Below are 19,573 nucleotides of genomic sequence, written 5' to 3'. Positions count from 1 at the left end.
TTCCCAGTGTCTCTCTTTCTTGCTTACTGATAACTTATTTCCTTAAAAGCATGGAAGGAACACTAAAAACTCTGTTAATGAAAGCATTTCTTTACATATAACAGTGAAAGACACTTTGCATTTTAAATAATTTGTGACATGAATATGATAAGTGAGACCAGAATCAAAGTCTAAAGTACACTTCTGTGGGTCTTTGCATCCTCTTGGAGACTCAGACATGCTTGTGGCCTCTGCCTCTCTCTTCAGGAGGCAAGGAAATACACTTGCTCCCCCAGCAGTTTTGTTACATGAGTCTCCTCCCACTTTGCTTTCCAGAAGCTTGGGCACATGTGGAATATGGAGGCAACCAGAGAGCAACTGTGCAAAAACCCTTGCAGACCCTCCCATTTTCTGCACATAATTTGGGAAGGGATTAAGTGAAAGTGTACATAAAGTTGATTTAAGACCCAGAATCTCTTCTCTGTTTTGTGGTGGATAGTAATTTGGTAAACTCAGTGGCAAGGTGCAGGGGTTTTGATGGAACTCAGCTGGAAGCAAGGAATGTTTGCAGTGTCAGGAGGCAGTATCACTGGAGAGGCTTTTGTCAGCAAGGGGAACAAGAGAGGGACAAAACTCAGGAATGTAAAAACCCACTGAAGGGTGTGGAGTTTGCAGAGCTGCAATTACAAGGAGCTTTGGGGTTTTGTTCCTTTTTTAATGCAAAAGATGCATCTACAAAAAAAAATTAAAATTAAGCATTTCCTTTAACAACTCAGAAGAAAAGAGGAGGCTGCAAAACCTCTCTTAATTATGTTGCAGAAGAAACAACCAGCAGACTGAACAGTGGATCCCCAGATTGCTGTAATTTAGCCCTTTTTTTGTTATAAGAATCACTGCAGAGTAGATGAGCTTGAAAACAATTAACTAAACATGGCGCAGAAAAGAGAATCCTAATGCCATATGTAGATTTATGTCTGCAGCCTTGGTTAAAACTTGTTTGCATAGTTCGTTCACATATAGATTGAGAGGTGGCTCAAAAATTAATTTTGTCTTCCAGGTCTAAGAAAGCATTTATTGTATATTGTGTGGCTCTGTTATGATTCCTGGCACAAAGTAACTTTTCCCACTTGCTGATTTCATTAGATGCAGACGTATCACCTTGTAATGGTTGTACTGGATTAACACTTTCTTTTGTACATTCCTTCACCTGCTTACATATAAGCCTACATTTTTCGGATACTTATACACATGTGGAAGGATATAGATGTTTCACTGTTATGTGTTTCTGCATATGTTATGCAGAAACGAAGAAACCACTTGAATGAAGTTCAGCAGTCATCCTAAATTAGGAGAGATAAACCTGGTCTTCAGTACAATGCAATAATGCATTTCCATGTTGCATATTTCACAGATAAAGCATTTAAATTGTCATGAAGTTAAAGGAAATACTAGGAAAGGCAAGGCTTGTGTTTCTCTGCATCTAAATCCAGGCTTTCCAGTTACCGTTTATCAGTTGAAGAGGGCTTGAGGAAAAAGCTGGTTTATAATTAAAAATATTTTATTGTTTCTAAAACAAATAAAATATAGCTGCTTATTTTGATTGTAGCAATACATCAGTAAGACACAATATAGTGTGTTACAGTGTGCTATAAATTGAGGGTTGCAGTACTATTCCATTAAATATTGATCTTTCAGAGAATCTCAATACAAAATTAAAATCCCTCTGGGGTGTTTCAAGTACTTTGAAGCAATCTAGTTCTTCTTCCTCTTTGAAACTCAGCAGCCGAATCAAACATATGCTTCCTTTGACTCAACTTCTTCTTCTTAAAGCATTGGCCTGTAGTCTGAAAGCAAATTTCTCTCTTCACAGTAAAAACTATTATTTACATACTGCTGTAGAGATAATAATTCGTCACGTCTTCCCCCATGCCACAACCTCATCCATATCCAAACACTATTTCTTTCTTAGTGTTTTTCTTAGCAGTTCAATGTTTCTCAGTCAAGGTCAAGAAGGATCATGTAGCTCCTCAGCTGATGTCAGTAACGTGCAATGTTTTCCATCCCCTCTGGAAATAGCTTTCACCTTCCAATAAGCTTCTCATAACCTGTGGAGAAGAGTTTCTCAGCCATACAGTGTTTTCTGCCTGCACTTCAAAACTCCTTTACAAGAGGGATGTTAGCTTTCCATTATACATTCCTTAGTCACAGTAAGAACTTTTTTCACTTTGATTTACCCACAGGTCCATTACCTCCTGGACTGATCAGCTTTGTAGAAGAGTATATAGCTCTCCTAGAGAAGAGTGTGGATATGATGCAGCAGTTACAAATTCCACATACCTGGAAATTAACATATAAGGTTCCTTTTGCATTCTCACTTTTATCCCTCAGGAATGGCCATAGGATAGTTCCTCTCAAACAAAATCCAGGTCAAAATTAGATGGAACAGCAGCAAATCCAGTACTTATCCCAGAAACAATCATATACTGAAGCTGTATATCAGTCTTTTATCATGGAGTCTTCTTTTAGGACATTCCTGCGATCATTCAGAGCAGTGGATCTTAGAGTTAACATCCCACCCTGACTTACAGCTTCCTGTTGTCTCCAGGCTTAGATAAATCTGGTTGCTTCAGTGGGATTGAGTCACATCTTCTTTTTGTTTGATCACAAAACTTTAAGCTTATTTTTATTACCAGTGAAAGCAAGGGTGTTTGGCATAATCACATCACTTGGTATCCTGACAGTCCCACATATGGTCTGTCAAAGAGCCTGTCAGTTTTCAAGTGTCTCTTGAACACTTCTTGTTGCACTAACAAAAATGTTGTGCTACAGTCAGGGAACTTGCTAGCAGCTCAGAGATTAAAATGTCTCAAACCAAATTTCATTTCAGGCAGTTCAGCCCTTCCAGATAGAAATGGTTTAGTTGGAAAAGTATTACTCTTCTAGTCTCACAGGTGATTCTCATCTACTACTGACCTTTCCCACCAATCTCATCCAGGTCCACTGTAATTTATGTTCCTGGTAAAAAGTCCATCACTCACTAACATTCAGATATTTACCTGAGACCCAGCTCCTCAACTTGCATAAATCAATGCTGTTGCGTTGATTTCAATTGAGCTATGCCAGCAGAATTTCTCACTTGTTTCAAAAAGTAGAGAAATAATTGCTTAATACCATACAGTTTTGAGTTTGACTTTTTGAATTTAGATCTGGCTTCTGCAAAAGTAGCATTTTCTACTTCAGAGATCAATCTTTCTTCTTACCAACCCCACACAACTGTTGCATGGCCCCTACTGTGTTCAGGGCTGAGTGAGGATATTAGTGCTTTCACAGTCATTCTTTCTTCAGCCACTATTAGCGTGTATATAGCTACATTCTGACCTTGCTATCTCTTCAGATAAAGAGTCCCAGCTTCAACCTGTTGTTTAGAAATGCTGTATGTTTCTTAAGACTACGTCACATTGTGAAAAAGAGAGAATAAATCTTGTTCTGGCGCTTAGCAGTCTTGTTTGTGCAAGCAGAAGCTCCATGTAGAAAGAACCTTCATCCAGATAGGGGACTTAGAGACAAGCATACTGTTTACTATACCATGCAAACAACAATTCTGCAATTCTGGATGAATGCTCAGTATTGATTCTGTGTTTTCACACTCTCAACTTTTCTTTCATATTTTCCACATTTTTTCGCTATTTGCCTCATCACTTTTGCCCATTTTCAGTTCTTACTCAGATATAAGAATGTGCTGGAATAAGATCTACATAGTTAGGTACGGTTCATATGGTTTAATAATTGTATGAATTACCTTTTCCACAGTGCGAATACTTCTGCTTTCTGGTACAGAAAAAATATCATTTAGTATTTGAATTATATATAATTCAATTATTTGAATTATTTTAATTCAATTAATTTGAATTATATATAAAATCTAAGATAACTGAGGTATCCTTTAAAAAAACAGGGTTTATTCCATAGGCAAAGATGTAAGCAGTTCTGTATTTCTCTGTGTTTGTTTCTAAGCAAACTAAAATCAACTTGCAATCAATTTGGTTCAGCCAAGCTTTATAGTGAGAATGAATAAAAAGGAAATTGGTCTCGGGAGGGAGGGAAAAGGAGGAACATGCATTTGCTAATGGCATGGTAGAAACTTTGCTTCCATATTCATTCTAAATAAACATGAAAAATGTTTGGCATATGATTGTAGGAAGAGCTCATCCACAGCACATGCTCTTGAACATAGTAGTCTTACGGAAACGTTGCGAAATGCAGACAATTCACAGCATGCACAAACAGGGTTGACTTTGTCAAGATATTCTTAAGTTGAATGAATGCGTGACTTTGCTTATTTAATAGCATGTTTGCCTCCTTGTGCCTCTTTAAGAGCCCGTTTGAGCCCAGAAGAACTTTTTTTTTTTACATCGAGATGATATTTTGTTTCTACTTTCAGGTTTTATAACAATTGTTGCTTGTTATAGCCCAAGGAGCATTCTTCCTACTTCCATTGCTTGCTTGCTGATTTATAACATCTTCTTGAGCAACCCAAAAAGTATGAATATATATGTAAACTGCATATTTGAATTTCCGCTGTCATGCTTGCTTTTAATGGCTTTAAAATAGATTTGAGCACAGTATCTTTTTTAAACTGTACTTAACAGCTTGCCTCATTTATGAATATTACATTCCTTCTTTCTAGGCTCTTAAGGATGATGATGCTGAGACTGGGCTGACTGATGGGGAAGAGAAGGAAGAACCCAAAGAAGTTGAGAAGCTAGGGAAAATCCAATATTCTTTGGATTATGACTTCCAGAACAATCAGGTTTGAAATAACCAACTTGTAACATTTCATTTCTGTGTATGCAAGAGGAGAATGAAGTCATACATTTAGTTACAGTAGATATTTCTGAAATCCTTGCTGCTTGCACAGAGTAAAGGGAGAAAGCAAGACAGAATATTCATTACAGAGGTACTACTAAATTGGTATTGAATGTACTTGGAGTATATATTACACCTTTAATCAAAAACTGAAGACACAGTTTTATCTCATGGCTATTAATAACTTATATTAAGACATCACCAATCAATGTCCACCCACATTACATTATGGAGTGTGCATGCAGAAACTAAAATGTAGCTTCAGCCTTCAGGTATTTAAAATGTAAGCAAACATACATGGAAGGCAAAAGAGGGACGTAAAGGTAAGTTGGTTCACTGTGTGTCTTTTAGCAAGTTGGTAAGATTGCCAGAAGTTCCTTTCTCTCGCTTCATCAAGTGTGCACTTTGCTGTAATAACTAGCTGCATCAGGTTCTGTTGCTCTCCATGAAAGTACACTTAATAGCCAAGAAAATTCTAGTTTGGAATAAAAGTTCAAATAAACAGGTCAGCACCCCAAAAAAAACCCAGGAAAGTTGAACAAGAAGTTAAGGACTGATAATTATTCAGTACCCTACTCTGAAGCTGGTAAGACCAAACTTTGGCATACTTACCCAAGTTTTCAGAATAAATAGATACTGTAATGTGATATAGACCTAAAATCGACCTACTTAACAGGTCTGGCCACATCCTGAACTAGCTCATATTTAATTCCCCTCCCTGGCCTCTTTGCCAGGGATGACTTTTGTCAATTATACCAATTCACAGCCTTACATTAAACTTCACAGTGCTTAACTTTGGCGCAAAGTACACCAACACTTCTAAGTTCTTCACTTCTGTTGCATATCTTTCAGTAAACTTGAGAACACATTATCCTGCATTTCATTTTTTGACAATTTCAGTCACAACCACATAATTCTTTCCTGTTTATGGAAAGAAATTACTTTTGAACTTAAATCCCAGTTAATTTTTATTAATCACCTGAACTGACTTCCACATGTAGTTGTGATTTATTTCCACATTCATATACTTTATTTGATGTTGTTCATGGAATCTGGCACTTTTAATTGTTGCAAGACAAAATAAGAGAAAAATTAAGAAAAATTTCTCTGTCAGTAGGAGGGTATTTACACACAGCTATGACCTGGCATAATAAATAGTATTTGCCTGTATTTTCAACTGTCTTCTGACAATCAGTGCTTGGTTTTCAATGCAAGAGCTAAAACGAGTTTTGAAACCTTTCAAGAAACTGTGGTTAAAGGAGCTTTTCCTCAACTCCCAGAGCAAATTCCCTGTCCGTGTGATGAGTCACACTGATCCTACTTGAAATCAGTATGAAATCAGTATGAAATGTTAGACCCTTCAGAAGCAGAAGATTTAAAGGGGTAAAGGAAAAGCAGCAAATGAGTTCTGACAAATGGATTTCAGTTTCCTTAGTATATGAAAACAAATTTTCTGTGTGAATTTTGTTAAAGGAAGTGTTGATTTTGTGAACCATATTTTACAAAGGGAAATAGGATGGAAGAACGACAAATCTGTAAACATGTGTTGTATTTAATTAACGTAATAAATTATTTGAGTTATGTATTCCTGTTTTATTTTGCTGCTCTAAACTATGTTGCAGCTTAGAATTTGTTGAAGGATAGATGATATAAAAGAGTAGGAGAGGGGGTTCACTTAGGTTATAGTGAACTATAGTATAGTGCAGTGGCATGAAACTACAGTCCTAAAATTTGGCTAATGTATTGCACAGGGTTAAAAATGGAGACAAGATGACTGATGTACTCTCCAGAGCACTGTGCCTCAGTTTTAGGGAGAGAAATTGTAAAGGGGAATTGAACTGCTTTTCCACTCTGTTAACTAAAAATCATAGCCTTGTTTTTCACTCTTTGATGTGAAAAACTTGATGTAGATCCTGAGCCTATCTATGTATTTATGAAGTGTTATGCATCTAGAATAAGAATGAGACAGAAAAGGAGAAATGTTTCATGCAGCTAAAGGAAAATGTTTCATTGACCTTAAGAGTCCTATAGGAGGGAAAGCATGCAGGCCATACTATGAATTTAAAACTGGTAAAAATAAGTCTAACTTTCAGGAATCTCTCATAAGCCAGAAGCTTCTTTCCTAGATTGACTATATTGTTCTGTATTCCAATTGTTAGAACCTCTGTTTCCAATTTTAAACAATTCATCCATGAGAGAAACAAATATATTGTGACGGAAGCACTGATTTAGAAGAAAATATTCTCAGATTTCATTCCCAGTTCTTAATATGTTGTCTTCAGAATGACCTTGAAGACTCATTTCAATGTTTACCTTAGTTCTGTATCTGTGGAACAAGATTAAAAGTATTTTCTTTTTCTCAGCTCCATTATGCTGATGAGGCCTAATACAGGCTGGGATGTCTAGATTACATGACATTACATGACATAACATAATGTAACATGAGCCTTCATTTATAACACTTAAAAAATGGCCAAGGCATTTACAAATTTCATCTGTGCTTCAGTTTTATTTTTATAAGTGTATAAGCGATTTAAAAACTTATTTTTCTGTTTTGCAATGAGATTACAAACTGTTACTAGGATTAGATTACCAAAGGTTAGTTTTCATAGAGTATTTTTTGAAAATGCTGTCTTTAAATTACTGACTGATCCCATGTGTATACATAGCAAGAGAACTTAAATATAAGGAAGACTGAAAGATCCATTTGTTTTCAATAAAGCTCCTCCAGAGGATCTGCATCTGATTTCATCACCTTTTTGTGTTTGGTTTGGGGGGAAGGTTATGTGTTGGGGGTTTAGAATACAAATTTTGTAGTCAAAATTAGACATTGTCGATTGTTTAATAATGTGATTTCTATTCATGGTGCTCAGCACAGAAAAATAATGCACAAGCAGAGAGAGCAATTGAAAGTTATTTGATTGCAGTCTTTAAAAAGATGAAGTCTGTATTTAGCTGTAATCAGCTGCCCTTTGAAAACCTCTTTTCTGCTATAAAGCAGCTTTTGTACAGTCTGAATCTGCCATAATTGGTTTTCTAAAGTCAGTAGTGTTGCTTCATTTGCCTTCCTTGAAAAATGGAGGGGGGGGGGGACACACAAGGGACAGGGCAGTAGTTTCTCATAGACCAAAAATAGAGTCTGCATGTGTATATCTCTGTTACGGGTTTTTTATAAATATCTATTTGAAATTTCATTGTGCTGTTTGTCTCTCTTTTCAGCTTCTTGTTGGGATTATTCAAGCAGCTGAGCTGCCTGCATTAGATATGGGTGGTACATCTGATCCCTATGTAAAAGTCTTCCTGCTGCCTGATAAGAAGAAGAAATATGAAACAAAAGTCCACAGAAAGACCCTTAACCCTGTTTTCAATGAGCAATTTACTTTCAAGGTAGTTCTTGATAATTATTGAAACTTTCATATTTAACCACTATATGTCTCATGCTTGGCTATGGATTTAGTTGTCTTAGTTAACTGGTAACTGCAGTGTAGTGATTTTTTATGTTGTAGAAACCTGTGATACTCAATCTTCTTATAATGTAGGCTCAGCCTTCAGTAGTTTTAAAAGGCACAGTTTGATTTTAGGCACTTTGGTTAACCCGATGTATGACAATCTGATCCATATTTTATGAGCAAAATGATAAATAAATGTAGTAAATAAATAAAATGTACAAGAAATTCGGAAAACAGTGACACTTTGACAAATGTCATGTAAATTTTACTACACATAGGGACAGAAAGTCATAGACAGAAAATTTATTTGAGGAGGAAAAACAGTTTTCACTCGAGGAGGCTTTCACTAGTAGGAGAACTAGGCCTGGGAAAAACCCGGTGTGGGAGAATATTCTTTCCCATGAATAGTGCTATCTGTTTCTCTGCCTGCCTGTTTTGAGAAGTTATCTCCCCTGTTGCAAGAAGAGCTAAAAGTACTCACAGACAGGCCTGAGGCCCCTGCTGGGGGAGACTGAGACCATAAAAGCACAGGGGAGAATATAGCCTTGAAATTATGCAGATGCAAAAGGTATTGTTATAAAAGCACCAAAACGGGTTTCCTGGGCTGCTCTTTCACCTGCTATGATTTTATCAGTGTATTTAGGGTTTCTGACTTTGGAATAAACTTTTCCTTAATACCTTACCTGTGGTTTGGTATCTGGATTTAGCTGCGGGCATATCAATTCTTACACTAGACAAACACTCTTTAAATAACTTTGTAGTCCAGTTTAATGGCATTCAGTATAATATTTCTTTTCCTCAAAAATAAGTTAAAACTCGAGGAAGGTAAATGGATGAGGACAATATGGCATATTAATCTTACTAGACCTTGTCATAGCAGTTTTTTGCCATGCTACTTTACATATGAAAAGAAATCCTGTGTCAGGTTTAATAACATATGAACTAAATAAATCTAGCTAAGGCTCACATAGCAGTATTTACATCTTTCCAATAATATTTATTAGTAGTGTTTTTCTAAAACTGTAGCCAAATTTAAGCTCTACTTAAATACAATAAAGGAATACTATACAACATGTTTCACAGGGCTTCTCCTAGTTCCTCTGCTGTTACTTTAGGCCTTTCTCTCTGTGCCCAATCTTATAATGACAGCTACAGATTGAAAACAGGAACAGTGAAAGACTCAGGCTATGAAATCATTCAATGAGAAAGATATCCCTGGAGGACACAACTACTACTGCATATATAAGCTTATTCTTTCCTTGAAGATGTTCATAAAAGTAATCTTTTGTGGGGAGTTATTTTTTTCTCGAGCTTTCCTAGGAGAGTATTTAAAAGAAAACAGAGTTCTAAATTGCATATTCCCATGCAGCTCACAAAAGCAAAGAAAGAACCAATAATGCTGTCATCTAAGATGAAAACACAAATTATAAATCAGATCAGCCACTCCTGAGCTATAGTGTCTACTTGTTGTAAGTCTCATCTTTAATATTCAAATTCTGTGCTCCAGAGAATAGTTTGCTTTCCACACAGGACCTGATAGAGTGTTTAAGCACATCCCAATATGGTACTGATTATCCCCTGCATACTGTGGTCTGTACATGAGAGAAAACCAACAGAGGATGCCAAGTACTGTCATTGTTCTAAGGGCTACTGTGAAAACCACAAATGACCATTTAAGTAGTGCTGCAACTGTAATAATAACTTCCATGGGAACTATTGACAATATCGTGTTTACTTGGGCAGAGCTTTATTCCTGTGACCCACTTCAGGTGGTGTACATCTTCTGTTGGCATCCTTCCCATCTCTCTGGCAGCACTGCCCACCAGGCAGCCCAGGCCTATTTTGCTGCCTTCTCCCAGGGCACAGCTGTGAGCTGCCTGCCTTCCTCCCAATGTAGGGCTAATGGGAATGAGATGACTTATGTTTCTGCTGTATTGTATCTTGAGCCCTGAACTTTATTTCTTCCCTTCTTTGGGTGGTTCCCTGTGGCAGTCCCTTTTTCATTTCTTTTTCCCAGACATCTATGGTGCTGTTCCAGGGTGCAAGTGTTTACCAGGCTTCAGCTGTCTGAATTGTATCCCCACACTGCACTGCCAAAAGGAAACCAAGAAATCCTAGCTGGACTACACCAGGAGGTATTCCTCCTCAGGTCCAAAGTGGGAAGAGGGTTCATGTCTAGAGGAATGACATTGTCTGTGTCAGAACATATTCTTTTACCATGGTCTCACCTGCTTTAAGTCAAAAGACTGACTATGTCCGAGCAGAAAGTAGGGAGAGGGAGCAATCCTTCACAAAAGCTGAGGCCATCCTTGGTAGTCCAGAACAAAGACGGAGGCTGAAACTACTTTAGAGGTAATGAATGAAGGAAGGATTTTAAAAGGCAGATAGCTTAAATGAGCTTTACTGAGGTCAAGTTAATGATTACCAAAAAGTAAATAATGATGAATGTAGCCTTTGCATGCATTCCAAATGACCAGGATCCAGTGTAAACTAACAGAAAAATAAACTTTAGAACATTTTTCTTCTCCTGTTTTTGAGGCTGTGTAAAAATAAAACTAACATTATTTAGAATTTTTCCTTCCACATATAATTGCTCTCTGTAGCTTTTTAGAAGCTACAAATATATACAGAATGAAATAGATTTTGCTGTAGTATTTACTAAAATATACAACCATGTACTACTGAAACTATTCTACTTGATAATGGAAGCTAGACCTGGCTCTCAGTTTGATAAGCTTATTTTAAACATTATATAACATGTTATGTAAAAGGAAAACTACTCACGTTATTAGTAAGTTATTTTAAGAAGCAAGTGGAAGCCAAACAGTAGCAGAAGACAACAGTGCTAGGGTTTAAACAGAGTGGAACATGCAGAGGTTAACAAGGACAATGATAATGCTATGCTTCCATTTCTCTTTATATATAGACAATTAATAGATAAATGTTTAATGAAGCCCGTGGAAACTGTTTATACTTGCAGAATATATTCAGATTGACCAAGTGTTCACATATATCCAAACAGTTCCTAAGTCAGACCTTTTCAGACAGCCACTCAAGTGTAGCTTACCTGAACTGCTTGTCTCCATCTGAATATTAAAAATGTGACTTATAAACATCCTAACCCACAGCATCTGTCTGAACCACATCAGAACAGCTGCAGAATTAGTCAGAACTTGGCCTTCTGCCACCACAGTTTCTAGCTATACACTGTGACTTAGAAAACACCTTAGTGTCTACCATGTGAAAGGTGTAATAATGAAAAATATGCCTTGGTAAGTAATAGGTAGTGGTACTGTAAGAGAACTGTTTAGCATCTAATTACTTTGTGTCAGATACAGTAAGCCAGTTCTGTTTTTTACATCAATCTGGGAGCTACCCATCTCTGAGTGATGATGGGTGAATTATTGAGGAAAAGACACCATTGTGTCAAAAGTTCATGTCTCTTCAGTGCAAATAATTGAGCTTCTTGTTTCAGTTTCATCACCCACAAAATGATTTGAAGTAGAATGAGAAAAACCCAGGAGTGATGAGTGAGCTGCCACATTGTTCTATCGAGTGCCAGAGCCTTGTCTCAAGAAATACCGCGTCTGGTGACTCTGAAACAAATACACCTCATAATTTTCTCTGCAGTTCAATTTACCTGAGATGACAGCTGACAAACCAAAGAAATAGATTTGCATTGTAGTGGACCAATCTTTATTGTCTCAGATGTGAAGTTTGTCATTTTCTCATCTTTGCAGGTGCCATACTCTGAGCTGGGTGGAAAAACTTTAGTGATGGCAGTTTATGACTTTGATCGTTTCTCCAAACACGATATCATTGGGGAATATAAAGTTGCAATGAACACAGTGGACTTCGGTCATGTCACTGAGGAGTGGAGGGACTTGCAAAGTGCAGAGAAAGAAGAGGTAAGAAAAATCAGACTTTTTCCCCCCAGGACACTTTTATCCTCAGCTAGAGAAACAGACAAACTAGCAACATTTATTTTTTTTTGCCGAGACAGCTCCCATCTGTTATCAGCATTTCTCAGACTTGCTTCACCTGATACATTTTTGATAAGCATCTTTTCCAGTACTCATTGAGTGGGACATTCTCCTTTGCTAATCCGATCAATGATACTTTGTGCAACATATTAAAAAAGTTTTCATGAATTTTACTTTTTCTTGAATTGGTGCAGTTTGGGTATGTAGAATTTGTATTTGCATTGTAAGAGTGGTGTGCATTTAGATTTAATTGTGGTTCTCAGTGTTTGCATCTCAAGACATGTTATTGTGCATGATGATAATGGTAGGTTTTCATTGAAATATCTTATAGTTTTATTGAGCTGATATGCAAAAATATCCATTGATTAGAGTTATGAATTTTACAAAAACCTTGGAATGGCATCTCACTTAAATATTTATCATCTTTTTTATTTTTGTCTCTATGTCAACATCCTATGGATTTGTTATTTAGTAGATATAGTGCTACATGTACACAAGACACTTCTTGGAAATATTTTATCACCAAATTGTGCATTCTAGGAGGTTGTTCATACTAATACATCCAACTTTCTGCTTATTGTAAGACCATTTTGTATTCATTTTTACGTTATTTTTCCTTTTGATCGATAGATAGTACTTCGCCTACTCATAATAGTCAGAGTGCATGGGGTACTTCAGTGCTCTCGTTTAAGGAGAGGGAATCGTGAGTCTGAGTTTCTCATCGTCTAATTTAGATAATAAGCTGCTTTGTATTCAAACCCTAATTTCTGTAATTAAAGGGACAATCTGAATGAAATCTTTCCTTCTTACAAGTGAAAAAACCTGAATATTGGATTTAGATTAAAAGCTCCAAAAAATGCAGCCATGCAGGCTTCCTTCCAAAAATGGTAGATTTCAGTGTTGCCTTTTTGAGTGTTTGTTTTTCAAGACCTTTGAGATGGCTTTTTTCAACTGCTTATTGATTTGAAAGGCACTGCTACATTGAGACTTTTCTGTATGACATTTTTTCATAGTGACGGCATTTTTTCATAATGACAGCACTTACAGGGTACATTGGTACCCTTGCTATATGGGACATTTTTCTTTCACTCTTAGAGCCAAATATGAAAATGAAAAAAAAGAGAAAAAGGAAGTTTGTAGTTCGAGGGCCCTGTTCCTTTAAAGCCTCAGCCCACCTGAAAGCTGGAAATATGAAATTTTATTAAGCAGCAAATTGGTCTTCTATTGCAATATTATGTATGATTTCAAAGTGTTTCATGTTTTTCTGTATCAAAACACATATAATAAGCCAAATACTACACAAAGAGGACTTGAAACTTTACCCTTGTAGTATAACTTCAAGCTTTAAGAAAATAAACAGTTATATCCCCATATGCAGCTGACAGATAACATGTTATAGAATAGTGTGGGATTTCACCTGTCTTGTGACACAAGAACATTGCCTCTTAAGTTTTCTAGCTAACATCCACAGTTAAATCTCAGTCACTTTTCTGCAACAGCTTCAGAAAGTTCATACTCTGCTAATGCAATATGGTGAAAATGTTACTTGAAGCAGATATTGAGCAGTGTAAGCTACTTGCATAAATGCTTTCTGATTTGGAAAACATCTTTTATAAAAAAAGAAGGTAATTAAAATTAATAATTCTGGAAGTATTTGGATATTAGAAGAGTATTACAAGAGCTTTGAATAGTTTGCAGTAGAGATGAAATCTAGGTTGCTCTCAACTTCCTTCATATGTCGGGTACTATGTATGCAGGAAAACCATTGTAATTTTTATACCTTTTGGATAGGGCCTTTTTGAAGTTGCTACCAAGCATGGCTATTTTATTTGTGAGGAGCTAGGTAATATGATCTTATGAAACATCATGAAAAACTGTGCTTACACCAACATCCTAAATATTATTTCATACTACAAGAGAACTTCTGTTTTATTCTTGCATCTCAGTGTTCATAAGCATACAAGGTATCCAATCAATATGGAAAAATATCATAACTTAGGTTGTATGGAGACTTTTTAATCTTAGTTTTCTATATACTATGTGTAGCTTTTCTGCACCAGCTCATTAGCTCACTGTACAAATAAAAAGTGACCCCACAGAAGCCAGTTACTCACCAGCCAAGTATATTTAATCCACAAGGTCTTCACTTATTTCTGCTCCATTATGGAACCTCTACTTCTGTCATATGTATGTTGAGCCTGATTCAAAGAATTGCTTAGCCCAATTTGGAAAAGAAATCTCTACCAAGAACCAAGAGAGTTGCATTTGTCAATGGTTTGGGAGTTATGTTCACATGAAATGTCATTCATATTCCATATTTGACTCAACTACCTCACAATCTTTGATGTTCCAGTCCCTGCTCCACAGCAAAGATGCTAAGCAAATTCTAGTATATTTTAAGGGATAATAAAAAGGGGACAGAAATTGTATCTCCATAAAGGGGTTATCAGCTGACACAGCAGATGTTGCAGAATTCACATCAGATATAGCTGTGATAAAGAAGTACCTTGGTTTCAGTATTAGTAAATACATCACCGCACATATGAAGGTTAACATGATTTACCTATGCCAGATATGTAGCAACAGACACATTCTTGTCTCTTGGTAGTGATCGTGAACATGATATGGTGGCCTAGCTTACTAAAAAAGCAAATTAAAACCTAAGCAACTGGATTTCATGCAAAAATTTATGACAAATGCAATTTTATTGCTACCAAAAAGTCTTTTGCAGACTATTCTACATGGTATAATTGTTTAATGAATTTGTTCTTGAAAAGCACTTCTGTATGTGGCCTGCAATATTTGAAGAAAGATAGGTTTTATTTCCTTTTTTGCCTTTGCAGAGGTTAGGTAAGTTTGGCAGTTCTTAGAAACCTAGTGCTAATCCGAATTCTAAATATTTTTGAAATAAAGTATCAGATGTCAGACTATCCTTAATGTTTTAATTTTGGCACCTAAACAGATGTTTACCAGAGCACATCAGTGGCAATTGTCACCAGTCACGTTAAAAGAACCATCTAGGTGGCCTCAGTCAAACAGAGTATAAAAATCTTTTTTTTTAGTTTCCTTTATGTCAAATTCAGTTGATGCACATCATAGAATTACAATTTAATTAACATTTCAATCATAGGAGGCAAAATAATTTTATGAGCAGTTACTCTTTCTTTTGCTCATAAAGCACCACTGTACTTTCTGTCATTTTTTCTAAATGGGCTTGAAATTGATGGCAGAGGATGAAGGTTTAATGAACTAATTTGAAGCACTACCTCTCACAGCCCAGCCATTTGAATGGCATTTCTTTGACACTGCCTTCTCTTCTGGGAAAGGTCTTATTAATATATTTATGTTGGTGAAGCACTTTGAAGGTACAAGCCTTTATGTGAGCATTTGTTACGACTGGGAGAGGGCTTTGGGAATGTAAAAGTCTGTACAACGATTGCTAAATATTGCGGAGACCACTACTAATGAGCTTCATACCTTGAATCTTTTTTTTCTTGTCTGCTTTTACCTGTGGTCTCCTTGTGAATATATGGAGTTGACTTAACCAGTAGTCCTTCAGTCTTATTTGACTGAGAGCATGGGAGGGACAAGTGGTAAATACTGAAAGGTTATTCACTTTTACCAAGTCTGACATATAATGGTTTGGGCACAGAGTGTTAAAAAGCAGATCACAGGAGTTTGCTCGTCTCTGTCATGTACCAGATGTCACTGCCATTAACTTTATCTGAGTACACACTGCATCCAATATCTGTTATCACTGCAGTACAGAAGGCGAGACAGACCTCTTCTTTGCTCACAGTGGTGTGAATCATACTGAGAGTCATCTTCTGAATACTTCAGCTGATTTCCCTCCAGACATTTTCTTATATTGGCACTTAAATTGAAAACCTGTTGTAGCAAACATGCCAAGAAATTTTACGGAATATAAGGAGAAGCAGAAACAATTCTTTCCCTTGGAAGCAGTGGAGAAGCATAAGGAGAAGGATCCTTGACCTGACAATATCCGCCACCAAGAATTCTGCAAACCTTTTATGACTGCCATCTATGAAAGACCGATATTGGTTAATGGCTTAAATATTGTTAAAATCTTTGAAAGACTTTTGTCCAATGCAGCAAACTGTGCAAATAAGCAACTGCTCACTGAAGTCCACCTCAAATATGCCTACTAATTAGGAGTGTGGCAGGAACTTGAGATGCTGTCAGAATCCACAGAATGGTGATTTTTTTTTCTATTTAATCTGTCTCTGTCACTCTCCTTCTCTGCCCATTTCTCTCTTTTTCCTATTTCTTTCTATGTCTCTCTACGTCATATTTACTGTTAAATAAAAACTATTGACTTTGGCATATGGTCTCATTTGCACCTTAATTCAGGCAGAGGCATCTCTAATAATTTTAAGAACCTGATCATAACACCTTCACATGAGACTCTATGCATTATCTGATCAGGCATTCACCATGGATAGGTTACATGATGGATGCATGCTCATGTCACAGTGCATTGTGATGGGTATATTTTATACATGACTTCTGAGTTGGAAGTCTGCTGGAAAACACCAGCTTCACTCTTCTACATGATGCACAATCCCAAGCAGGAGAAATGCTACACTACTGCCTTGGAAATGGGTGAGATGCAAGCATTCTGCAGCTGGAGAGTGGAAGACCAGTTCTGTGAAGCTTGATGTGGGCAATACCTGAGGATTGTTCTTTTCTTCCTCATGAAAAAATAAAGGAATGAGGTGGAAAGTGGGCCTGAAACAGGTATATTTAATACCTTCATATACTTCATAGAAGTTAGTGAGCCACCAAGCTTATTGACTCTAGCACTGAAACTTGCAGAGAGTTAAGAGTTAAAGGACATTTTTTACAAAAGTCACTGTCAAAGTACAGCAGCAATTCACTGTTACTTTCTGTTATGGTTGTATGATAGATGGACAGATGATCTAATAGGCCTTTCCCATCTCTGATAATAACACTTAGTTCTTTTACAGCTTTGCAGATAGCACAGTGCTTTGCGAACGAAAGTATCATTATCCCTAGGGAGATGCTGTCAGAGTGTCAGACAAATTTTAAAATGTGAGGTCTCTTTATTTAGCTGCATATTGGATCGTGATGTTTTCTTCATAGTGTTCGCATTTCCTCAAGTTCAGTTCTTATCACACCCAATTAAAAATTAAAAATCTAAGGGGGTTTTAATTTTCAGGTTTTGTGGAGAGTTCCATAGAGTGAACTCACAGTGTTGAATGCCTGTTCAACCCTGTAAGTACAGGATCTGTCCTGCCAATGAGCTGATTTTCATAGTAAGACAGGTTCTCAAGTTTGAGAATAAGCAAGCCTGGTTTAAAATTCCTTTGCAGTTAGTTAGTTGGTTTTCATCTTGAAATTGAAGATGTTAAAATGTTGTGATGTTAAAGGGAAAACAATATTATTTGAGTAGAGGAGTTAGAATACTGTTTCAGGCTATTAAAATTATGCATTTCTTTTCTTGCCTTTTATACTCAAACTGCTGAGAATCCCACTATATACCTTTATTGAGTATTCTCTTTCTTAACTCCCTGTCTAGAAGAGACACCATAGGAGGTCAGAGGCATTCTTGTGTTATAATAAAAAGAATGTAATTGGCATACTTGAAATCAAAAAGGAACTTGTCTTGATTCATCTTGGGCTGTCTGGCTTTACAGGTATTAAATTCAAATACACAGAACAGTAGAAAGAGGAGAAGTTCAGTGATAGTGTAAAATTCAGGCTCTTCTGGGCCCTTTCTGTTTCTGGACAGTATTCATTCTGAGATCAGAAAAACTTCTATTGCTTATTTGTCAAAAACGTAATGATTACCATTTTCCTTCCAAGTGCGGAAAGGCATCTTGAGGTTAAATTGTGCAAACAAAATAGATCCTACACTTAGTGCTGAGTATCTAATATAGTACATAAATACATATATTTTATGTGTTATGTATCATATATTACATATATCTGTAATATATACACATTATAGAAAATAATATAACACACAAAATAATAATACACATATACAAAATACACAAGATTTTAATAATACACAAACACACACAAATTAATAATAAATATACAAAAATTAATAATATGTCTATTAAACGAATACTAGTTAATTTTATTCTTTATAATTATCATAATTATTTTATTTATTTATTTATTCATTCATTCATTCATTTTAGACCATGTATATTCCTAAAAATTTCGTAGAAAATTACAAGGCCAAAGGAAGGAACAGTGGACAATTCCCAGCCTCTGCTTCTTAATGTTTGGGAGTCTATTGCTAAAGTATAGGATATTTGAGAGTTCTAAAACACTGCTTCATACAATGGCAGTTGGAAAGCAGTGTTCTGAAAAGTGTTTTTACAGGGTTTTGAGAAAGATACTGAGAGGGATCAAAATCATCTTTGAGTTCTTTTTAGAAAGACTTAAACAGAATTTTTATTCAGATAGCTGATGTATCAGTCATTTGCATGGGTTGAAGTATATTCCAAGTGGAAAGTACTGAAGCTAGAGTATGAAGAGATGTTTTGGATGGAAACTGCAGTAGGAATTCCAGGAAATCCAAAAGTAATTGTGGAGTACTCCCAGGTATAAAGGTCTGTAATCTGGGAGCGATGGCAAATGGACCTGCAGAATCACCCAATGAAAGGGTCACAGAACATGCTATATCTGAAATTTTCCAGCATTGGTCTCCAGCTCGACTTTCATGTACTTACTTATTTTTCTGACTACCAGCATCAAGTGAATGCATAATGCAGAGGCAGAAATTGCCTCACTAGGTTCTAGGCAGAAGCTTTGCAGTAGTCTGGGATAATAATTTACTTCCCTTTCTCTCTTACATTTCCAAACCAACAGTGACAAAAATGGTTATCTGATTGCTGTTACAAACCAAGATCAAGAGCTAAGGGAAGCTGCAAAACAACACTATCAAAATACTCCATCATAAGTGTCATTAGAAGGACCTTCAGAAAGAGACCAAGACTTTAATAGAAATCATGAGGGAAAAGCAAGTCTCGAAAAGACAATGACAGCATTTTCATTAGAAGATTGAGGAGTAATATGCCACTATAATCTTCTCACTTTGTTGAGTCCACTTCATGTAGAACTAAAAGATTTTGCTTCCAGAAGCATCAGAGAAAAATGTATTTTTGAAGAGGAAAAAGTCAAAGATTTAGGAATAGTGGTCCAGGAAAGAAAGCTATTAGCCATTTTCTTCATTTTTTTTTCCTCTGTCAGCTTTTAAACACTGATTTAGACCATGTCAGAGATTACCATAGTAACCAT

General features: G+C 36.4%; 1 protein-coding gene across 5 annotated transcripts in view; it reads left to right on the top strand.

The window, feature by feature from the left end:
- SYT1 (synaptotagmin 1) overlaps window positions 1-19,573 on the top strand; it is a 349,423-nt gene that overhangs the window by 264,046 nt on the left and 65,804 nt on the right. For 4 of the 5 annotated variants that reach the window (XM_064655599.1, XM_064655598.1, XM_064655596.1 and 1 more), the window contains 3 exons: window positions 4,667-4,789; window positions 8,065-8,232; window positions 12,035-12,202. In XM_064655599.1, the coding sequence (XP_064511669.1) occupies window positions 4,667-4,789; window positions 8,065-8,232; window positions 12,035-12,202 (459 nt within the window). The remainder of the gene's footprint in view (window positions 1-4,666; window positions 4,790-8,064; window positions 8,233-12,034; window positions 12,203-19,573) is intronic. The other variant, XM_064655597.1, reaches the window with a different exon arrangement.

This window comes from Pseudopipra pipra, chromosome 5 (assembly GCF_036250125.1).
Source record: "Pseudopipra pipra isolate bDixPip1 chromosome 5, bDixPip1.hap1, whole genome shotgun sequence".
In the NCBI taxonomy this organism is placed as follows: domain Eukaryota; kingdom Metazoa; phylum Chordata; class Aves; order Passeriformes; family Pipridae; genus Pseudopipra; species Pseudopipra pipra.
This window is presented reverse-complemented; position numbering and strand designations above follow the sequence as displayed.